This window comes from Nyctereutes procyonoides, unplaced genomic scaffold (assembly GCF_905146905.1).
Source record: "Nyctereutes procyonoides isolate TBG_1078 unplaced genomic scaffold, NYPRO_anot_genome, whole genome shotgun sequence".
In the NCBI taxonomy this organism is placed as follows: Eukaryota; Metazoa; Chordata; class Mammalia; order Carnivora; family Canidae; genus Nyctereutes; species Nyctereutes procyonoides.
In genome coordinates, this window is record NW_026575046.1 from 23,967,078 (window position 1) to 23,988,663 (window position 21,586).

General features: G+C 34.4%; 1 protein-coding gene across 3 annotated transcripts in view; it reads left to right on the forward strand.

Moving 5' to 3' along the window:
* The window catches only part of PARP8 (poly(ADP-ribose) polymerase family member 8), a 173,179-nt gene that overhangs the window by 91,653 nt on the left and 59,940 nt on the right, over positions 1-21,586 (forward strand). For all 3 annotated transcript variants that reach the window (XM_055325173.1, XM_055325172.1, XM_055325171.1), the window contains exons 5-10: positions 6,662-6,751; positions 7,559-7,629; positions 9,334-9,411; positions 10,875-10,969; positions 20,437-20,497; positions 20,942-21,032. In XM_055325173.1, the coding sequence (XP_055181148.1) occupies positions 6,662-6,751; positions 7,559-7,629; positions 9,334-9,411; positions 10,875-10,969; positions 20,437-20,497; positions 20,942-21,032 (486 nt within the window). The remainder of the gene's footprint in view (positions 1-6,661; positions 6,752-7,558; positions 7,630-9,333; positions 9,412-10,874; positions 10,970-20,436; positions 20,498-20,941; positions 21,033-21,586) is intronic.

A 21,586-nucleotide genomic window follows, 5' to 3' on the forward strand; every position in this document is an offset into this window, starting at 1 on the left:
TGTGAGAACACTGCAGATCCATCTTTCTGTAAATCAAAAATTCTTCCTCTAGGCCATGGTCAGTCCTGTTTTCTAGACACATGTCATCTCATAGAGCCCCGGCTGCAGATGCCAACATGTTAGTCATGGCAATTTGAAGATACAAACAAGATGTTCCTCTTTAGTATTTTCCTCACAAGTGATATCTATAATTTTATCTTGAATAAGAGCATTAATTATTGTAGACTTAGTACAGAAAAAAATATAACTTGTTTAGTTTACATCAGAGATAAGAGTATAATGCAGGAATCTATTGTTTATCATATCTCGTGGCAAAGAACAGCAAGGTTTAACTGCTTATATTTCATATATATTACTCCAGTATTCTGACTTCATAAAATCATATGGTCACCAAACTAACTATTGCGGTCTGCCAGTGTCATAAATTGAAATAAATTCTTATTTAAATCTAGCCATTTTATTCACATACTCTGCATGATTTGGATCATATTTTTCTATGTAAAATGACTAGGTTGCTATAAGTAACTTTGATTATTTGTACTTTGAGTATTTTAAAAAATAATTAGTTCATAAGGTAGTATGAAGGTGTAAAACGTATTTCTTCAGCATTTAGGCTAGTATTTTTTGTGGCAGTTTGTATCATGCATATAATTTTTTTTAAGATTTTATTCATTTATCCATGAGAGACAGACAGAGAGAGAGAGAGAGAGAGAGAGAGAGAAAGAAAGATATATATATATATATATATATATATATATATAGAGAGAGAGAGAGAGAGAGAGAGAAGAGAGAGAGAGAGAGAGAGAGAGGCAGAGACACAGGCAGAGGGAGAAGCAGGCTCCATGCAGGGAGCCCGACGTGGGACTCGATCCCGGGTCTCCAGCATCAGGCCCTGGGCCAAAGGTGGCGCTAAACCGCTGAGCCACCCGGGCTGCCCCCATATAATTTTTTTATACGATCAAATGTTACATTTCAAAATAATTTTGTAGGGGCACCTGGGTGGCTCAGTCTGGGAAGTCTGCTTTTGGCTCAAGTAATGATCCTGGGGTCTTGGGATCAAGTTCTGTGTGGGGCTCCCTGCTCAGAGGAGAATCTGCTTTTCCCTCTCTCTCTGCCCCTCAACCTGCTCATGCTCTCTCTCTTTCTCACTCTCTCTCAAATAAATAAATAAATCTTTAAAAAAAGTACCATGGTTAACATTTAAAAAAATAAAAATAAAAATGAAAATAATTTTATAAATCAAAAACTTCCTTATAATTATTTTACCATGATTGCCATATGTGTTAAACATAGTGTTCTTTAAGACTATTCTGCAGTTTTACAAGGGGAGTTACTCATTATTAAAGAAATACTTATTTTTTTAATGGTATAAAGAGTGTTCTAGGCAGATTTCACTGGAAGAAGCACGACAAAATATTTTTGAAGAAGAATTTTTGTGGATGATTTTGCAGTCAGCTCTCTCCATTATGATACTATGTTTTTGATGCTGAACGTTTGCTAAGTATGTTAGGAAAATAAGTTAACCTCACTAGTTTTTAACTATTGTAATTATTGTGCTTCTCATCTTAGGCAGCTCCTAGAGATGTCAATCATGAAAGAACTTTAAGTCAGGGTGATAGAAATAATGCCACAAATCAAAACTCACCTCAGAGACAGTTAAGTGAATTGTTCTTGTAGCACAGGAAATAGGGCTGAAAGATGCCTTTAGTAAACCAAGTGAACCAAATGTTTTGCTCCCTCTTGTGGCCAAGAGGTATCACTGACTTTTTCTTGCCTTGCAGGAGGGAGACCCTCTTGGAAATGCAATATACAAAACTTAAAACTTAAAACTAAAACACTGGTTATATCATTTGTGCTTTTTATAAAACAAATTCCCATTATGGAGAAAGTCTGTAGCAAATTTGCCATATAATTTCATTTCTAAAAATAAAGGAAGTGTAAATAAAACACAAGTATGGGTGAGAGAGATTAGTGCATTTTGGGGTAGAATTTTGGATTGGTTGCTGGAACCAGTGCACTGTGTACCAAGTATTTCCATATACATATTGAATTGACTCTAAATACCAGCCTGTGTATAGACAGAACAGAGGCTTTCATGACATTTTATACTTGAAGAAATATGTCAAGACAGGTTAAATGGTATTTCCCAAGGACATGTAGTTTGATGGCAAAACTGTCTGTAATTTGGTTCTGATTTCTATCACTTCTAGGAGAAAAGTAGTGGTAGTATTTTTATGGAGCTTTCTTCAAAGTGAATATTACCATGGTAATATTTCCTTCTTATTAAATTTTAATCTACATTTAGTTGTACTAACAGTTCAGTTAATACACTTGATTTCTCAGGTAGATAATATTGTATAAAAATTATTTGTTTGCTCTCCCTTTCCAATATTCATCCTTGTGTTTTTTTCTCCCATTACAATGCTAGAGCCTCCAGAATAATTTTTAATAATTGATATGAAAGTTGGCAGCTTTGTCCTTTTTTCCAGAATTAGTGAGCACAGTTCCATCTGCTTTCAGGAAACTGCTTTTCTCATTTACCAAGCTCTTTTAAAATTTCATTGTAAAGAATGAGTATAAAATCTTTATTAAATTCTTGTTTAACATCTGTTGAGGTATCATATGTGCTTTCCCCTTTGACAACAAGGTGACAAGTTATTTTATTAGCAGGTATGTTAATGTTCATCTGTAAGATACATTTTGTCATACTTTGTCATTAAAGACTTGACATTATACCTACCTACTTGGCATTCGACAGAACGTGCAAGCAAATCTCTCTGAGCCTAGTATCTTTTTAGGGATGGTTCTGGGATTAATAATTGTTATTTTTCTGCTCTGTTTATTATCTGTTCTGATTTTCTACCTCTTAGGCATGTTTAAGCATGTGTTCTTCTTGAAATTTACTATGTTGGTGAAATGTGCAACTTTTTCAGCAAAAAGTTGTGTATAGTATTCATTATATACATCTGAAAACCTACTGCATCTCTGTGGCGATTTCTCCTTTCTCATTTCTCTTGTTTTATATTTGTTCTTGCCTGTTTTCCACCTTTGATTTTTCTTCCCCAGAGTTTTACCCATTGTAAAATCCTTTCAAACAAGTAGTCTTTTTACTTCATTTTTAATTTCTAAATGCAGTAATCGTGATAGTACTTTTGTTAATTACTTCTGCTAATGTTCCTTAGTCTTTTTTTTTTCTCCTACTTTTCCTGGATTATATGGTTGAGTGATTAGTTCATCATCCACATTTGAAAATTTGGAACTTTCTGTGCCCTATGGAAACATATGAGCATAATCCTTCAAATTCGGGATTATGTCACCCTGTTTATCTCCTTAGGAATGGATTTATCATCTTATAATTTTAATCTGTTAAGTAACTTGTGCAATCTATTGAAATTCATCATAGTTTGGTTTTCGTGAACAAAGAGATTCTTAATTGAGCCTTAGGTATTCCTTAAATAACATGTATATAAATGCAATGCTAAATGATATGTTGGCTCTTTAAAATAAAGTGAAGAAATAGAACAGCCTTCTGGTTTACTTGTACTTCCTTATGTCATTTATACTGTAGACAGATTCTTGCTTTTTGAAGGTAAGTATATATTACAAGTCACAGATAATTGGCTCTGCTATAATAGAACAGCAGAGTTTTTTCTCATTAGTTCCCACCTTTAATTAGTAGGCTTACCTACTGGTGGGTGTGAATTCTCTCATAGCTTTTATATGTTTTACAACATACTGCTACTGTCGAATGACAATTTTTTAATATTAAAAAAGCATAGCAAACATCCAGTTTCACCACTTACAGTCATGTTAATTTTAATTATGTAAATAATTTGGGCAAATTGCTTAATTTCTCTGAGCCTTGGTATCCCTATCTTTAAAATAGGAATAATAATTGATTGGCTTGAAGGTTGACATGCAGTACATGAATATTAATATTTAACATTCAGGGGAGAAATCCAGATTATATTATAAAACCAATAAAATTACTTAAGTTACGTAGTGATGAATAATGAGGTGACTTGGCCTAAATTATGTTGCATACGAAATGGGATGAAAATAATAGTTTAAGAGATAGTTTTTCATAGCTTTCCACCCATCTCTCCCCAGTTGTCCATGGAGGCTCCCGTAATGCTTGCGTAGTCTGGTAGGGCGGAAAAGAGAAAATATTCGTACTGTTAACAGCCTTTAATAAAGATCCTTAGGTCATCTACAAAACTTACACATTAAAAACCTAACTGTCCCCAGAAGTTTCAAAAAAAGAAAAAAATTGGCATCCCTGGAGTCAAGTGGTAGGATTCCAAAGAAGGAATTTGAGTTTGAAAACATTCTATTCTGTCACTGACTCATTCTGTTACCTTAAATGCATTCTTATCCTTTATATGGCCTACTTTCTCATGTCTAAACAAAGATGATGTTATTATTACAGATGTCAAAATAGTTTGAGGGAGGTTTGGAAATGGTTATTTAAGCAACAAGAAGAAAAGAAAACAGAATTCATTCATACAGCTGGGACAATCCTCACAGCGCATCAGCAAATCTCCCATTTTTAGAACTAAGCTGACCGTGGCTTAGTTAAAAGCATTCATTAGCTAGTTGATAGTTGGGTCTAGATTTTATGTGCTTTGTCCACGTTCCTACATTTGTGTTCTTTGCTTGGGTATACCTCTTTGATCTGGCCTATTATGTTGTAATGATGATTTTATAGATGATGTCTTGAAACCTGAAAACATTTTGGGTCCGGTAAATTAAGCCAGAAACAGAAGTTGAGAGTGTTCTAATGTCTAAATACAGAACAAAACACAAACTGGCAGAAAATTTCTTAGAAAATGATGTTTGCATAATCCTGTCTTCCTGCATTATGCAACATGTATTCACCAAATTATATTCTCTTGAATCAAAGATGACTGCCTTCCAGTATCAACCCCACATAAACCATTTGATCCTTTAAATTGCATTATTCAGTTTCCTGTTTGCATAAACAGGAAGTCCTAATTTAATACTCACCTTTTGAAGCTGTAGTAAAAATCCTCCTTGTCCCATGACACTGAAATATGCATGATACTGTGTCCACTTTATGGATTTTTCTGGATCTCCCCTTGTAGTTGGTGGTCAGCGATTACTTCTGTTGCTTCAATCCACACTTCTAATACTCCTCTTCTCCGTAAATTTGCTTCATGGAATCCATTGTGCACAGGGACAGTCTAATTCAGTTGATTCAGTAGCACAGTACTTGGAATCAGTAAGACTCTGAATGTGGGTTTAAGAAATTTAAAAACTAGCTTTAATAGAGGGATTTTGACCCCCTACCACAGAGTATTTGGTTACTGACAAAAGAGACTCCAGATAAAAGGTCGAAGTCTCAGTCAGTATGATGAGACAATAATTAAAACAAGTTTATATTAAATATACTTCTTAATCTGTGGTCCCACTTGATAAATAAAATCTCACACCTTCCTTGATGCTATTTGAAAAAATAAGGCAAAATTTGCAATTAAAGTAATGAGGCGAACTTGCTTTGTTTCAAATCTAATCCACACTATTGTTCTCTTACTTTCCAGAATAACTGTGAAAGCCTTATGTCTGTTGAGCATCTTTTGTGGCTATGCCATGACTACATATCACTCACACTGACTTACTACTGTAGGTCTAAAAACAGTGCAGATGTTTCTTTGGAAATAAAGTAATGACTTTGATATTTATCAATTAAAAATCATGTTCTCAGTGTACTGACACAATATTATGAAAACTTGGCTCAAGATCTTTTATCATGTATTCAGACAGTTGTCAGAATACTCATTTCCTTTTGCCGAAACTGATACAGGTTTCTATTATTTGTTGGGAATATTTTACACTTTTTATTTTTATATTTTATACAACATTGATAAGAGTATTATAGGACCATTATTAATGAACTGGTGAAGTTTTTGTTAAACAGATCTCTCACGGATGCCCTGTAATCCTCAATGAACAAAGTAGAATAAATGGCTTTGTGTTGTATTACCATGTATATGAAGGTCTGTATTTATTAGGGAAAAGTCCTAAATTTATAAAATATGCTTTTCAACGAAAACAAATAATGAATAAAAATATTAAGTAAGCTGTGGAATAAATATTCTATGAATTCAACTTGTATAGTACTATTTAATGAAATTCATGGAAGAAGAGTTGTGAGACTTTATCAATTTAAAAATGTATCTTAAAGTAATATGGAGGCATGACTTTCAACAAAAGCTTTAGTTCAAAATTTTTAATGACTTGATATTGAATTTGTTGCAGCAAAGGTTCTTGTTTAGCTTTCTCCTTCCAGTCACTAACCTGCTTCTATTAGCAGATACTAATAATGGGAAGGACCTGTTCAGTGAGTTGGGGCAACCAGTTGCATCCAAATGATCTGTTGTCACATGGGATCTTAGAGATATATTTGGGTAATAATTTCTATCCAAAGTGTCTAAGCATCTTTAAAGAGGCCATTTAAAATTAAGTCACACATAAATCTGAAGTATACATAATTTTTTTCTGAGATTTAAAGACACAGTAACTTGAAAAAATATACCCTTTATCAAAAAAATGAAGTTATATCCACATCACTTCTACCACTCGTGAAGCTCATGCTACTACTCTGATTACTGTGCCTTTAATTGTCCATATTTCTTTGCAGATAATACATATGTGTCAAGTTCAGAAAATGATGAAGATGTATTAGTTACCACAGAGCCAATTCCAATAATTTTTCATCGAATAGCAACAGGTAATATGAATACACTATTTTTTAAAATTATGGGTTAATATTTTCTTGACTGTAGGTAACTTTATTTTTTTTTGTTTCTTTTAGCTCATGTAACAGATATTTATCTTTGGAATCTATAAATCTGGTTCCCCATATAAATTTTCTATTTAATTTGTGTTTGCTTGTTTACAGTTTTTTAAACACAGAAATTTACAGTACTTTAAAAAAGTCCTGTTTAAATGCATTATATTGATATTTGCTCTTATGAAAATATTCCATACATAATGGCACTTCTAGACAAACTGAATATTTAAAAAGTTTACTCAGAGGAGACAAACTGTAAGAGGCTCTCTTAATCATAGGAAACAAACTGAGGATCGATAGAGGGTGGTTGGGGGGATGAGGTAACTGGGTGATGGGACATTAAGGAGGGCATGGGAAGTAATGAGCATTGGGTATTATATAAGACTGATGATGAAAAAAAAAAAAGGCTGATGAATCACTGACCGCTACCATGGAAACAAATTGAATTAAAAATAAATAAAAATAAATAAAAATAAAAAGTTTACTTGGGGCAGTGTAGATCCCAGGAAATATATAATGAGAGCTGAAGGAGTCTGTATAAGTGGCACTTTAGTTTGACCATATTTTTATGGGCAGTGAAAGACTTGTATATCACATAACTTCCCAACATAATATAATTTCAAAATATTCCTTAATTTTCTTGCAAAAGGAGAATCACCTGAGGGGTGTTTTTATACTGAAACTTATGAATGTTTGGTAAATAGTATACTGAAAGTGAAATGATGTTTTGTAACTTTCTTTCAGAATTAAGGAAGACAAATGACATTAATTGTTGCTTATCCATAAAATCCAAATTACAGAAGGAAAATGGAGAGGTATGGAAATTACATTTCATATTTTACATGTATTCAAAACAGCATAGGTATATTTTAAATTTACCTTGTATTCGTAGTTAATATCATTGTTATTGAGGTTAAGATTGCATATGAAACACAAGCTCATGACTGAGAGACTTAATGTGTGGTAGTGACCTAGAATTAACTCTGAGAAAGAAGCTCCCTTTAAAATAATAGATAGAATGTCTGGTTTAAACCTAAATCAAGAGATCCCTGGGTGGCGCAGCGGTTTAGCACCTGCCTTTGGCCCAGGGCGCGATCCTGTAGACCCGGGATCGAGTCCCACGTCGGGCTCCCGGTGCATGGAGCCTGCTTCTCCCTCCACCTGTGTCTCTGCCTCTCTCTCTCTCTCTCTCTCTCTCTCTCTCTCTCTCTCTCTCATAAATAAAAAAAATTTTTTTAAATAAATAAATAAACCTAAATCAAGTACATATGAAGCTTAACGTACTCTCTGTCTGTCAAGTAAAGTAGTTGACTGAGGAGCACTTATGTAACTTACAGTTCTAACAACTATATGTGGTTATCCATAGTTTTGATGGGACCCTAACATTTCATTTGTAAAAAGTGATCTCGTTAGTGAAGGTAGCAAAGAGTGTGGGTATGTAGTCGTCTTATCATTATTGGCCAATGTTAAAACAACAACAAACTCATACCCCTTCCTCACCTTTAAAAAGTTTGCTTCAATCAGTCAATAAATACTAAATGTGAAACAAACAAAATGAGTGCAACAGGACTAACAATTATTTACTGTTAAAACTATGCATCCAGTACAACCCTCCCTTCTAGTGTTGTATCACTATTCTTCTTTATCCACGAGAACCACCGATCTAGCAATACTGCAGCTAAAACCAAAAACTTCTCATTTTATAAAATCCAAATCCCCTTTTGTAGGTTTTTATTTTTCTGTAAGAACTTGAAATTTGTTCTAGAAATTAAGGGATGCTTCCAAAATGTTGGATTAATAGATTCCTGTGTCAAATGGAATTTGCCTTTCTCCTAATTATTTTAACAGAGCCAGGGAGAGGAATATCATCATTAGTTACTTTAGATGAGTTTTTATTGTTTGCACTTTAGAGACATAACAGATGTGGTTCAGTTCATTAGAAACTCAAACTTACAGTTCAAGCATATTTAATTAAATATCCTTTTGAAATCTAAAAGCAAATAACTTCTATATGCAAGAAGTTCTCTTCCTAATGTAATTCATATTTATTTTCATAATTTGATTTTTATATTATTGGAGTTGGAGTGCCTTTTATTTCATACCATTGTGTAGAGTTGGCAGTGGAAGTGAGAATAGTCAGGGATAAATGCTGAGGAACTTTTTAATAAAGATTGAATCAGTATGAACTTGTCAGATGTTTTATCAGAACAAAGCCAAAGTTGTAATTGATTATACATAGTTTTATACCTATATCAAATGGTTAATTTTGCAAGATAAAATCAATGAAATATAACTTATAAAAGATATCCATAGAGCTTAATACACTGACAAGCCTGTCTCTTACTACCTTTTGTTTTTGGCTTGTAACTGCACCCTAAATGTTTTATATAAAATGTTTTTTATATAAAAGTCATTTTATATACAATGACTTACCTATTATGGCCATTTGCAACTTTATTTTCAAAAGAAGGCAAGATGGTTAAACCATTAAAACTTTCTTCTTATTCTATTATTTTAAGGAGTCAAGACAAAATAGTACAGTGGAAGAAGATTCTGAAGGTGATAATGATTCTGAAGAATTTTATTATGGAGGACAGGTGAGCACATCAGGTCCTCCAGCTATCCACTCTCAGAGTTAGCAGTAGCTGCCATGTATGTCCTAGTGGTTTCCTGTGCTTGATTGAGAGACCTGTATATTAATTCTGATACTAACTTGGAAATCTGTATAATTTCTGTTTATTTATATATATATTCAGAAATTAAGATTGCTTTTGCAATTCTTTGTCATCACTCACATTGAACTAACTTCATTACAGAGATTTTGAGGACAGCATTTTATTATGTTTTTGACTTTTACATTTTTTAAGCATATTGGGGTCAGCCACTGTTTTGAAAAGATGACACTTCTAACAAAAGCATGGATAGTTAGTTTTAAATAGAACCTGATTAACCTTTATAAAAACTGATAGTCCCTAACTACTGAGCATCTTCAATATTTGTATTCATTGTCTTCTCCTTACATTGAAGTAAAGTGTTTGTTGAAGAAACGTGGTGAAGAAATATCATAATTTTTATATATGAAAATGGCATAGCCATATGTGCATGTATATAAAAGAATTCACTGTTTTTCTATGACAATGTTAGAATTATAAAGTGTGCAGTTGATTTTAGGATATGGCTGTATAAGGCATCTTGTTCTGTTTCTATAAACTACTTGATCAAATATGTTTCGTGACTTTATAGTGTAATGGGAAGGTGGTAGGTTAAAGTGGTGCTTTTTTTGGTTGCTGTTGTTAGAAAGAGAGAAGACAGAGAGTGGGAGGGGGCAAAGAGGGAGAGAGAGGATCTCAAGCACAGAGCCCAACACGTGGCTCCATCTCATGACCCTGAGATCATGACCTGAGTCGAAATCAACAGTTTGACACTTAATCAACTGAGTGAGCCAGGTAACCCTAAAGTGGTGCTTTAAAGCCAAAATTGTCATTATGTGGAAGAATGTAAGTCGGTTTACTTCTTTGGAATGAAAAATCACTAATTAGTCAATCACATATAAGCAAGGCAGTCGAGGTATGGACGTACAAATAAAAGTGAGCTACTTCTCTCCAAGAATGCCTTTCTAGCCATGGTGATGCTAATGATTGTCTAACCAGTGTTGCACTTTAACATGAGGCAAAATAATCCTTCCAGTTTTGATTTTTGTTTACACAGCTAATATTTGCAGAGGGGAAGTAAATGCTTTTTTTTTCAGTCTACGTATTCAGTCTAGAAGTTTTCAGATTATCTGCCAGCCCCTTACTGCAGCCCCTTTAACATTTGCCTTTCCCTCACATCAAAGTGGTCTAATTTTACTTTTCAAACATAATCAATTATATGAGACATTCGTAAATTTACGAACTTGAGTGAATATACTGCTGTATCCTCTAGATTTTTCAATGAAGACCACAGAGAAAATGTTCATGGCAAAACCTATGAGGGGGGGCCTGTCCAAGAGATGGTTTGCATTTGATTCTTTTGACTCTCTTCACCCCTGAGTCATTTCTAAACCATCCCTTTTCACCAGGTGAACTATGACGGGGAACTACACAAGCACCCCCAGCTTGAAGCTGATTTGTCGGCAGTGAGAGAGATATATGGGCCGCATGCAGTTTCTCTCAGGTAAATAGTACCTCTCGTGAATAAAGATTGAAATTACTTGGTACGTCATTGGGATTTTTTTTCTCTTGAGTTATTTAAGTAGAAATATTCTTGGGCTTAGTTATATTTGAAATTTGGGGAGACATTGTGCCATGTTTTTACTTTTACAAAATGGTATATCTTTGGCAGTATGCATTTTTTTGTTTTGTTTTGTTTTTGATACATGTGGTGTAAGAGTACATTGATGCATTGAAGAAATTAGTTATTTGGAGAGTTAGTTTAATAAAATATCAGTCTTAAGTAGCGTCATAATCAATTCTTGTAATAGACTTGGCCAGCTGGGCCCATGCTGTTAATCATAATCGTGTGAACAATAAAAGTAAATAATGCATAACCATTGGTGTCCAGATCACATTGTGATATGATCTGACCCCCAAAAAAGAAAGGAAAAAAAAAAGGACATAAATTTGCAGAGTATTTGTTTGAATGATAATGTAGTTTATCTTGCAGTTACTTCATACATAATTTGGTGACAAATTTAAAGACCATTATTTACCACTTTTAATTATTCAGAAGACCCCACTATCCTTCCTAACCATTTTCTCTCCTTTAATTTAAAAAAGAAACTCTTTCCTGCTACTATCCTAGTTTCCCTCCATGAGTCAGATCTGATTATTTCACATCCTTTTTTCTTTGCCTGAAGGGCAGCCTCCCAAGTTGCCAGGGAATTCCAGAACCCTGTCCCAGACTGACCGCCTTATCCTCAGCCGTCTACACCCAAACCCCACCTGACCCTATACTCCAGATGTGCCGTGTTGCCTATTGGTTTTGGGCATTTGCACAAGTTGTTTTCTTACCAAGGAGTGCTTCATTCTCAACCCTGTTGCTGTCTTTCATTCCAGCCACAGTCCAAAGGCCAGTTTCTCCCGGAGCTTTCAGCCTTTGTTGAATCTCCAGTGCAGATTAGTTTTCTGCCCTTCCCACTCCCCTTACATTTGGCTTTAACCTCATTTAAACCTCATTCTTCTTTTTCTTTTTTTTTTTAAGATTTTATTTATTTATTCATGAGAGACAGAGAGAGAGGCAGAGACACAGGCAGAGGGAGAAGCAGGCTCCATGCAGGGAGCCCGACGTGGGACTTGATCCTGGGTCTCCAGGATCACACCCTGGGCTGAAGGCAGCACTAAACCGCTGAGCTACCAGGGCTGCCCTACTTCTCAACTTCTTATGTCTTGTCATTATTAGTTTACATCTCACCCTATCGACCCTAAATTCCATGAATGCTGGGACAGTGTGCTTTGTTTGTTGTTTGCTTTACATTGTTTTGGTTTTTTATCATGCTTATATTTTGGTAATAATATAGCGCAGGAAAAATATGAAATGTGGGCTGATGGACTCTTGATTGTTTTCATTGGCATCCATGGAAGATGTTTACATTATCTGGTTATTTCCTCTTCCATTGACGTATCCAGATTTTGAGAGAGCCAACTTAGAAGTTGGGAAGTACAACATAGCTATAGTTTATAATTGTCAACTGTTTCATTTTAACTTCGGAAACAAACTCACTCAACACCTGCCACCTTAGTAATTGGGGTTGTATACACAGGTCCTGTCTCCGCCATTCTCTGGTAGGCTGCAATTGAGTGAGAGTGATTGGGATTATACTTGGAAAAGCAAATATTTGCAATTTTCAAGATTTTGGCAAATTAGCTGCAGGTATTTCTCGGTTGATCTCTGCAGTGGCTCCAGGGTAGAAAATACGGATATTCAATAAGTGTTAGAATGAATAAATGAAGAAGGCAGTAGGGACTAAACCATAAGTGGTCCAAAATAATGATTAAGTTTTTAACTTGAGTCAAAATTTGCATGACTGCTTAAAACTTTGATCACAGTGATTTAATCCCCTCCCCCACTAAAAAAATAAGTCTGGGATGCAATTAATCATACAGTACAACATATAATCTTCTTTTCATTTGAGATACCTGTTTTAGGGGATTACCTTAGCACATGTTGATTGCTTTTATAGTTAAGGATTTTTCTTAAATACGTATTTCCATGCTAAGCTCTAATTACACTGTTTTTTTGTTTCTTCAAGAATTTATTACATACCAGTGATCATCTCTATCAGTATTTTCCATTATTAATAAAATTGATAATTTACCAACTCTTAAAATTAGATAAATATTTGAAATTTCATTCAAATGAAATATCTAAAGTCATAAGTGGCTTGGATTTTTTTTCTCCTTCTCTATTTCACTTAGAAGTTTTGATTCAGTTTAAATCTTTATAAGCCATGTTCTTGCCTGCTCTAGAGTTTGTATAGCTACAGAGGATGTCTCTAGAATAAATAGCCTCCCAGAGGCCTCATGGTATAAGGTATGAATCACAGCAGGACTAGCCTGATTTACTTGGAAAATATACGAATGAACTTAATGCTTAGTATCAAATACTGAGGCTTGGGCCCATAGCAACAGGAGTAGTTAGGCATAAGGTCTTGGGATCTTCTTCCTTGCAAAGTTATAAGCCTGTTGAAAACAGACTGTTCTAATTAGCTGTTCTTTTGCTTAATTGAGGTTTATAAGAACTTAATGGAGTTTGAAGAACAAAAGTACCTCAATATGCATAATAGGCTATTTGGTGTCATTTTTTTTTATGTGACGTCTAAATGAGAAAGTCAGCTAACCACATCTAAGTTCTCTGTAAGAGATGAAAATAACTGGCAGTGCCTCACTTGTGATAAAACCTCTTAAAGTAGGTTGAAGGAGGATATAGAAACAGGAACTAATGACCAGTTTATTACTGAGGTAGGTAATTTCAGCTCTACATGGCCACATTATTCAAAAGCAGAATCCTGGCTGTATTGAACCATAGTTACAAACATTGATGACGGTTCATAGGCTCTTATGTTGGAACTGAGTTAGGTCTCTGGAGAAACATGATAAACCATCAGTTTGTCAGTCTGAATGAATATGTCTTGTCTTGAATCAAGACATGCAGCAAACTGAGGATATTTTATGTTTTTCATTATAAATTTTCTCCCAGAATCATGTATTTAACAACAACAACAAAAAATTTCATCAGTGTCATGTGAAAACAATATGAGGTTCATAGTTTTAGAAAGGTACGGGGAATTACAAGTCACAGAATATTCATTTGGTCGTGAATGAAATGATTCTGACAATTTGCTTGTGATATTTCAAACTTCTAGCCTATGTGAAATAACCTTTGCTCTGTGATCATACCATCTTCTGTTTTAAAAGTTGAAGTTGTTTGAGTAATATTCTAGCCTTTTTATTGTGACTAATGCTTAATGAAGGTTGGAAGATTGCATAATTATGACACTTCTGTACTTTGATCACCTTTTGTAGATGGACAATCATAATAGGGCCTCTTTGGAGTTGATGTTCTGAAGGACAGGGCATACTGAAGAGTTTTTAAGGTTGAGGAAGTTATGCTACTATTTTCAGGCCCACAAACCTTGAGAGAGAGAGAAAGAGAGAGTGAGTGAGAAAGAGGAAGGAATGGAAGGAGAGAGAGAAAGAGAAAGGACAAGGAAGGGAAGAAAAAGGGGGAAAAGCCACAAAAGTCCGCATGGACCACTTTTCTGGATTTCTGTATTTCTGTCTGTAGTGACAGTAGGACCACTTCCAGATCTTCTGGCTCCTGTCCTCTGGCATATGGCAGCATTTTATTTCCCTGCCCCTTTTAATGTCATGAGTGGACACAGCTAATTTTGGCCAGTGAAATGTAAGTGTAAGTACTAGGACATGAGCTCCTGTTGCTGCTGGACTCCATCAGACTGGGTCCTTAGGGAACACAGTGAGTAGCATCTCCCCTCCCGCTCTTTGAGTCCTTAGTAAATATGTTGTGGTAGTGAGATATAGATCCTTTTATGTGTTAAACCACTAAGATTTGAAGAATTTTGTTAGTCCAACATAACTCAGCATCCATTGAAGTATGTCATTCATCAAAAAATCTGGAGCTAGATATTTGTAGTGCCCTTTCCCGCATATCGATTCTCCCACTCCTGCTTCTAGAGCCTACAGAAAAATGGTCTGACTCAAAACCAAGGGAAAGTGATGACAGGAAGCACATGGAAGAAACAAAAGGGAGACAGTTCTCCAAAAACACTGGCCCATAATCTAGATGAAAGCTTCAGAATGTCAGATCCCAGACAGTCACCCCTGTTCCCAATGTCTGTTCTTTCTTCAAGCAAAACCCAGGATTTTTTCAACGGAGGGGAAGTTGTAGCGACCGTACCTCTTATACACTGTCATTTGATATGGGCTTCCTTTTTTATCTGGATCTCCTTTTTAAAATTCTTCTCAGTCCTGTTGCCTTTTCGAGAAACTTCAGAGCACTTTGGATACAGTGTTGCCAGTGCTTTAATCTACCAAGATTTCTTTCTGAATACTGAGTTTGCATAATTCTTGGCCCATTCACTAACATCTCTCCCACACTGAGCAGAAAACACACATTGAGTAGGCATGCAGAGATAGACAGGCAAGCTGTTGAGTTTCAGGTGTCATAGAAAGTGTCTGTTTCCTCACAAAATAGATTTCTTCTCAAAATATAACTGACCAGTCACTGAATACAAGAAATAACTAAGTAGCAATAGTTTTATTTCCCAGTAACCTATGGTAGAGTTTCATGTTTATGTCTGTATGTGTAATTTCCTTGACAGCTAATAAGGGAAGGCTAGGTATCTAAAAATATTTTTATAACCAGTACAGTCATTGCTGATTTTCATCAGGTAGCGTTATAAAACATCACAACAGTATAACAAATAAGCCGTAGTTTTTTTTTTTTTTTAAGCCGTAGTTTTATAGAGAAAGGAGGACCAGCAGAGATGGGTTAACATTTACTATACTGAGAGTATTGACGTTGTGTCTCATTAATGAGGATGTTATCTTGATTAATTCCATTAAAAAATAGGAGAAAAAAATTGCCAAGAATCCTAACACATAGTGCCCTCAAAAATACATGTTCATAGAAAAATACATTTCATACATATGCTGTTAAATGAACTAGGTCACGCATAAATATCCAAAATCAAATGACCAAATTTTAAGATATATTGATTCAAACAGTAGCTCAGATGTCTGGAAGAAAATTTGTCAGGCCGTCCTTTGTCAGTTCCAGGGTGTAACAACTACATCAGATCATTTCTATGTTGTTCCCCTTATCTTGAAAAAGTACTCAGGTTCAATTTGATGCAGTCTTTTCACAGTGAATAAATATAGTCAGTGCATGAAATTATTTTGAGTTATTATAAGCCCAATACAGCATTCAGGACACAATCAGATATCTGGCTTCACAATTCAAGTTGCATTCATATTTCAGGCTTTTGACTTGATTCTGCATTTGCTATTCATGAGATCCGGGGCAACTGAAAGTTATTCAGATATAGAAGCAATCCTGATGACTGGGTCGCTGCATCTGGACAAACTGTAATCACGCTTTGTAATCTCGCAGTGGGAAATGTGAAATTACTGGCATTATATAAAAAGGGCATCACAACGGAAATTGGTTTGCATATACGCAGCGCTGTTGTGAATTCTTTGAAGTGTGACATAAAAACAAAAAGTGTAACTATTTACAGATCTACACCTGCAGAATCCAGTTAATTACAAACCTTTAATGCCTCCCCTCCTTAAAATTCTGTATTTGTGTTCTTTGTTTGTGCTCTGCTGTGGTGGGTAGAGCACGTAAATCTTTATTTCCTTGTTGTTGTTGTTGTTGTTGTTGTTGAAATAAATTGATAGTATTAGAAATTTGACACAAAAGTGTTGAAGAAATTATAAAGAAAATACCTTAAAATTCACATATTAAAAGTTTTAAAAGAATACATGTCACTTTCTGATTGTAACTTTATGATAAATTCTGTTGAAATAATCTGAGAAACTAAACTCTGAACAAAACAGCTGTGGGTAAGGTTCTTACTGATTTTTGTTGTCTCTGATTTCCTTCTCTCTGCCTCTGATTGCACCAAAGTCTTGCCATTTTAACTAAATACAAACAAAAATTATTCTCCCTTGTGAAACTGGCAATGACCAGGTGGAAACGAGTGCTTGGTAATGATGGGGATATGGGAAGTGGTCACTGTGATAACCTGGCTGGTATGATAAGAAATGGTCATAACCTTTTAAAATGGTAATTAAATAACATATATTAAGACTCCCAAATATAATTATATTATTTATTTCATGCAGTAATTCTAGTAGAAATTATTCTATGAGAAGACAGATGCACATAGATTTTTTATCCAGAGACCTTTTTATCAATATTTACAGTGTAAAAAGAATCAACAGCAACCTAATAATTGTATAATTGTTATATTATTAAATATCAATTGTATTTATACAAGTAAAACCATTTAAATCTATGATTTTGAAGAATATTTAGTAATATAGAAAAATACTCATTTTAGAAGAAGTGAAAGAGCAGGACAAAGAATTTTATATACCATATTTTCTTTATATATATGCATATATATATATACACACATATGGAATGAAATATAAGCAAAGATAATTCTCTCTGAGTGATACAAGTTGCTTTTTGTGTGTTTTTCTGTTTCTGACATTTTATAAAATAAGCTTATATTACCTTTGTAATCAGAAAAAGTAGATATGTTTTTAGAAAACACATGACATTTTTTTGTAAAAAGAGTTTTACCCACAATCTATAGTTAATAAATAAGTACTTTAGAAAAGGCTTTTTTGGTTTTTCTATTTCTATTTTATTTAAAAAGAGCATTTCAGTTTCCATACATTTTTGGTACTCTGCTTGCTCCAAACAGTGTATTTAGGAACATATCCCTCGGGATAGTAAATATTTTTATATCAACTTCCTTAGTAATGGGTAAAAAAAAATTTTATTGTAGAAGTGTACTATAGTTTACTTAAGTATTTCCTTATTATTTAACATTCATTTCTGTCCCCAATTTCTGCACTCACCGACATCCTTCTTCACAGAAGTCTACACGTATTTGTTACAATTTTCACCCCACTTAAATGTCTATTGAACATCATTAGTAATCAATCCTCATCATTACAATTAGTGATTCTTTCTTTTAATTTGCCTAACACAAAAGATGTTTGACTTTTATATTTATGAATAATTTGCTGATGTTCAGATCTAATTTGCTGATGTTCAAGATCAGCAAATTTTGATCACTGGGTCATGGGGACCATTTTTGAACAGCCTCTGAGATACAGATAGGGTTTGCTTTTTTAAAAGGGTTTCAAGAAAAACAAAAACAGAGGAAGATGTGACAGAAACCAGAAAAGGCCTGAAAAGGATAAAATACTATCTTGACCTTTACAGGAAAATCTTGCTGACCCCTGCACCGGAGGCATAAAAGAGATGGTTTATTTGCCTGGTCCTTATTCTTGGCACAGTGTCTGTATAATTTCGTAAATAAATTGGCATATTCTTATATCTAAATTTGCATATCATATCATGTCTAAATTTGCATAAGGTTATAAGTGTTCTTATCCTTTATGAATAACACAGATGTTTTGAGACATGCAGTGTTTTTAAAAAATCAGTTCCTATGTGGATAATTTTTATCCCTGTTCTTCTTCATATAATCTAAGAATATTACCATCAAAGAATAAAAAGTACGATTTCATAAATAGTGAAGATTGGTCAGTGTTTTGATGCATGTATTTTTTAAAGTTTTTAAAAAAGATTTGTATCTATTCATTTGAGAGAAGAGCACAAGCAGGGGGAGGGGCAGAGGCAGAGGAAGAAGCAGACTCCCTGCTGAGCAGGGAGCCTGATGTAGGGCTCCATCTCAGGACCCTGGGATCATTACTGACCTGAGCCGAAGGAAAACACTTAACCAACTGAGCCACACAGGTGCTCCTTTAAGTTTTTAGAAAAATTTTAAAAGATTTTTATCTATTCAAGAGAGAGGAAGAGTGCATTAGAGGGGGGAGGGGCAGAGGGGGAGGGACAAGCAGACTTCCACCTGAGCAGGGAGCCCTGTTTTTATATATTTTTTAAGGGGACTGTGGAAAAAAACACAAAGGCTGAGTTCTCTATTCTAACATGCTGCTTTTTGTGTTTCATAGACATTAAAATTCCAAAACCCCCTTCAATTCCTTCATCAAATTACATAAAACAATTTAATCATCAAAGGTGTCTTCTCTGAATCCTTTGCAATTGCCACAGTTTTGTATGATATAGCATTACTTGACTATGTAGCACACAGAAATTGTCTTTGAGGACTATGTGCCAGATACTGTCCTACACACAAGAAATTGAACAGGAGTTCAATGCCTGACTTCCCTACTGACTTATCGACTCTTTGGCATCCTATTACAATTCTCTAAACTTTAGTTTCCTCGTTTGCGAGTGAGGGTAGTAATAGTATCCTTGTCATAAGGCTCTGACGAGAACCTAATGAGACCATCCATTAATGTCTGACCTGGTTTCCTGCAAAATGGTAGTTTATTGTATGTTGAACCGATTAACAGCCTGCGTAAATAAATGGGATGTGTGTGTGTGTGTGTGTGTGTGTGTGTGTGTGTGTGTTTAAATCTTGACTCTGCTACAGAGTGATAATGAGTAAGTTACTTTATTACTCTGGGCTTCAGTGAATGCATATAAAAATTAAAGTGGTAGTGGTACCTATAGTAACTATGATTATATGTGTGTGTAAAATTCTTAAAATAACTTCTGGCTCAGACTTAATGAATGTTGGCAGTTAACTTTTATCATTTCAGTTATCTCTATAATTGTATCCCTCACCGTGGATAGCATTTGTCAGTTCATAATTTTATAAAAATATAAAAAATATAGATATGTGTAACTAGAGAATATGAGAAAACTGTTGTTTTTGTGTTCTTTCATTAACTTTTAAAAAGTATGCTGGTTTATGACACCATCTGGCCTGGAGAAAAGTTGGTGTTTAGAATGTCTTCATGTGGCACATACTGTTGTGATTTGTTTTAATTTTGATATAACAGACTTTTAGAGCTGCCTATCAAAACACAATGACATTTAAGTGGCAGAGCACATGGATCCGGTTCAGAACCAGTGATGTTTACCATGGAAGGGGAAGTCATAGGCACATCATTTTGACAGTGAATTATTTCCCCACCCCTTCCTCATGTTGGAAACTCCTTCTCTTGCCCTTTGAAAGTAGCTCTTCCTCTTCAGAGAGCGCAATGAAAACCAAGTGATCATATGAGAAGATGGTTGAATTTGCCACAGAGAACTGGGGATGTTTGAGACTATGAAGCAAACAATTCTTGAATTTATGTATGCAAATGCATGTATATAAAAATAGATGTCTAGATGATATAAAAAGTCACAGAAGATGAAAATCCACTACATGGGGCTAGTTAATTCAAGTCACCAGTCAGTTCTGAGCTCTGTAGAGGTCAGGGATAAGAGTTAGTAATTGAATCTTTTACTTAAACTAGCACACATTATCTTTTAAAAATGGAAAAATAAGTGTTAATCTTTGCTTTCAGGGAATATGGAGCCATTGATGATGTAGATATTGATCTGCATATTGATGTTAGCTTTCTGGATGTAAGTATCAATTTACACAATGTGATTGGTACATTCAAAAACATTTATTTTTATTGTTGGAAAAAATTAAATACTTGTTTCTTTTATGTTATTAGTAACATGCTGATTTTGTTACATTGATTAGAAATGCTATGGTTGAAGAAACAAATTTTATATATTTATTTTTTACATTGGTTCTTTTAATATATTTTAATATATTTTGAAATTTATGGACTCTTATTATAGTACTTCGTTATTTCTTAAAATTTCACTTTAATTTTCCTATGTAGAAGGCAAAAACTGAGAATGCTTTGACATTCTTTTCCAAATCAATAGATCTTGAGGTAATTTTTATGAGCCTTATTGATTTATGTATTTCTTTAAAATAAATTTACAATTTTTTTCATTTTGGAAAAAAAGTCAAGAATGCTAAAAGGTGGCTCATCTTTTAATATATTTGCACAGGAGGAGATTGCTGTGGCTTGGGAAGTGATTCGAACAGAACCTATAATTGTCCGACTACACTGCTCACTAACACAGTATTTAAATGGCCCAGGTTAGTTTTGTTTCTGTTTGTTATTTTGAATATGAATTAATTGTGCATTGTGCATTAAACAAAATGTTCATTTGGTAATTCTGAGCATAATTGCAGCTATCTTGATAATGGTATTTAAATATACTGGCATCCTTACAAAGATGGTTTATTGTCAATATAACTTAGGGAAACAGAAACATACAGGATTAGATTGTATAGATTTCAGAAGTTGACAAGTTGATGTGAAACAAGCAGAATAGAACCTACAAGAGAACTTTGCATATAGTAGAAGCTCAGCAAGCATCTTTTGGGTTACCCTTAGATTTAATTATTTATGTCTCTGATTCTGAGATTTAATTTTAATGTTTACTTCTCCCTCCTTTGATTACTGATGAATTTAGCCTAACTATAAATATAACATAGTTATATTTCTGAAAATGGAGATCTTCGTAATATTTTCGTTTCCACCATCTTGAGGGATGATTTTACTATATCTCAAGTGATAACTATTTACAGCAAAGGATGCTATTATTTAATCTTTCCAAGACTTACTGGATTAAGATATTTTCCCCTAC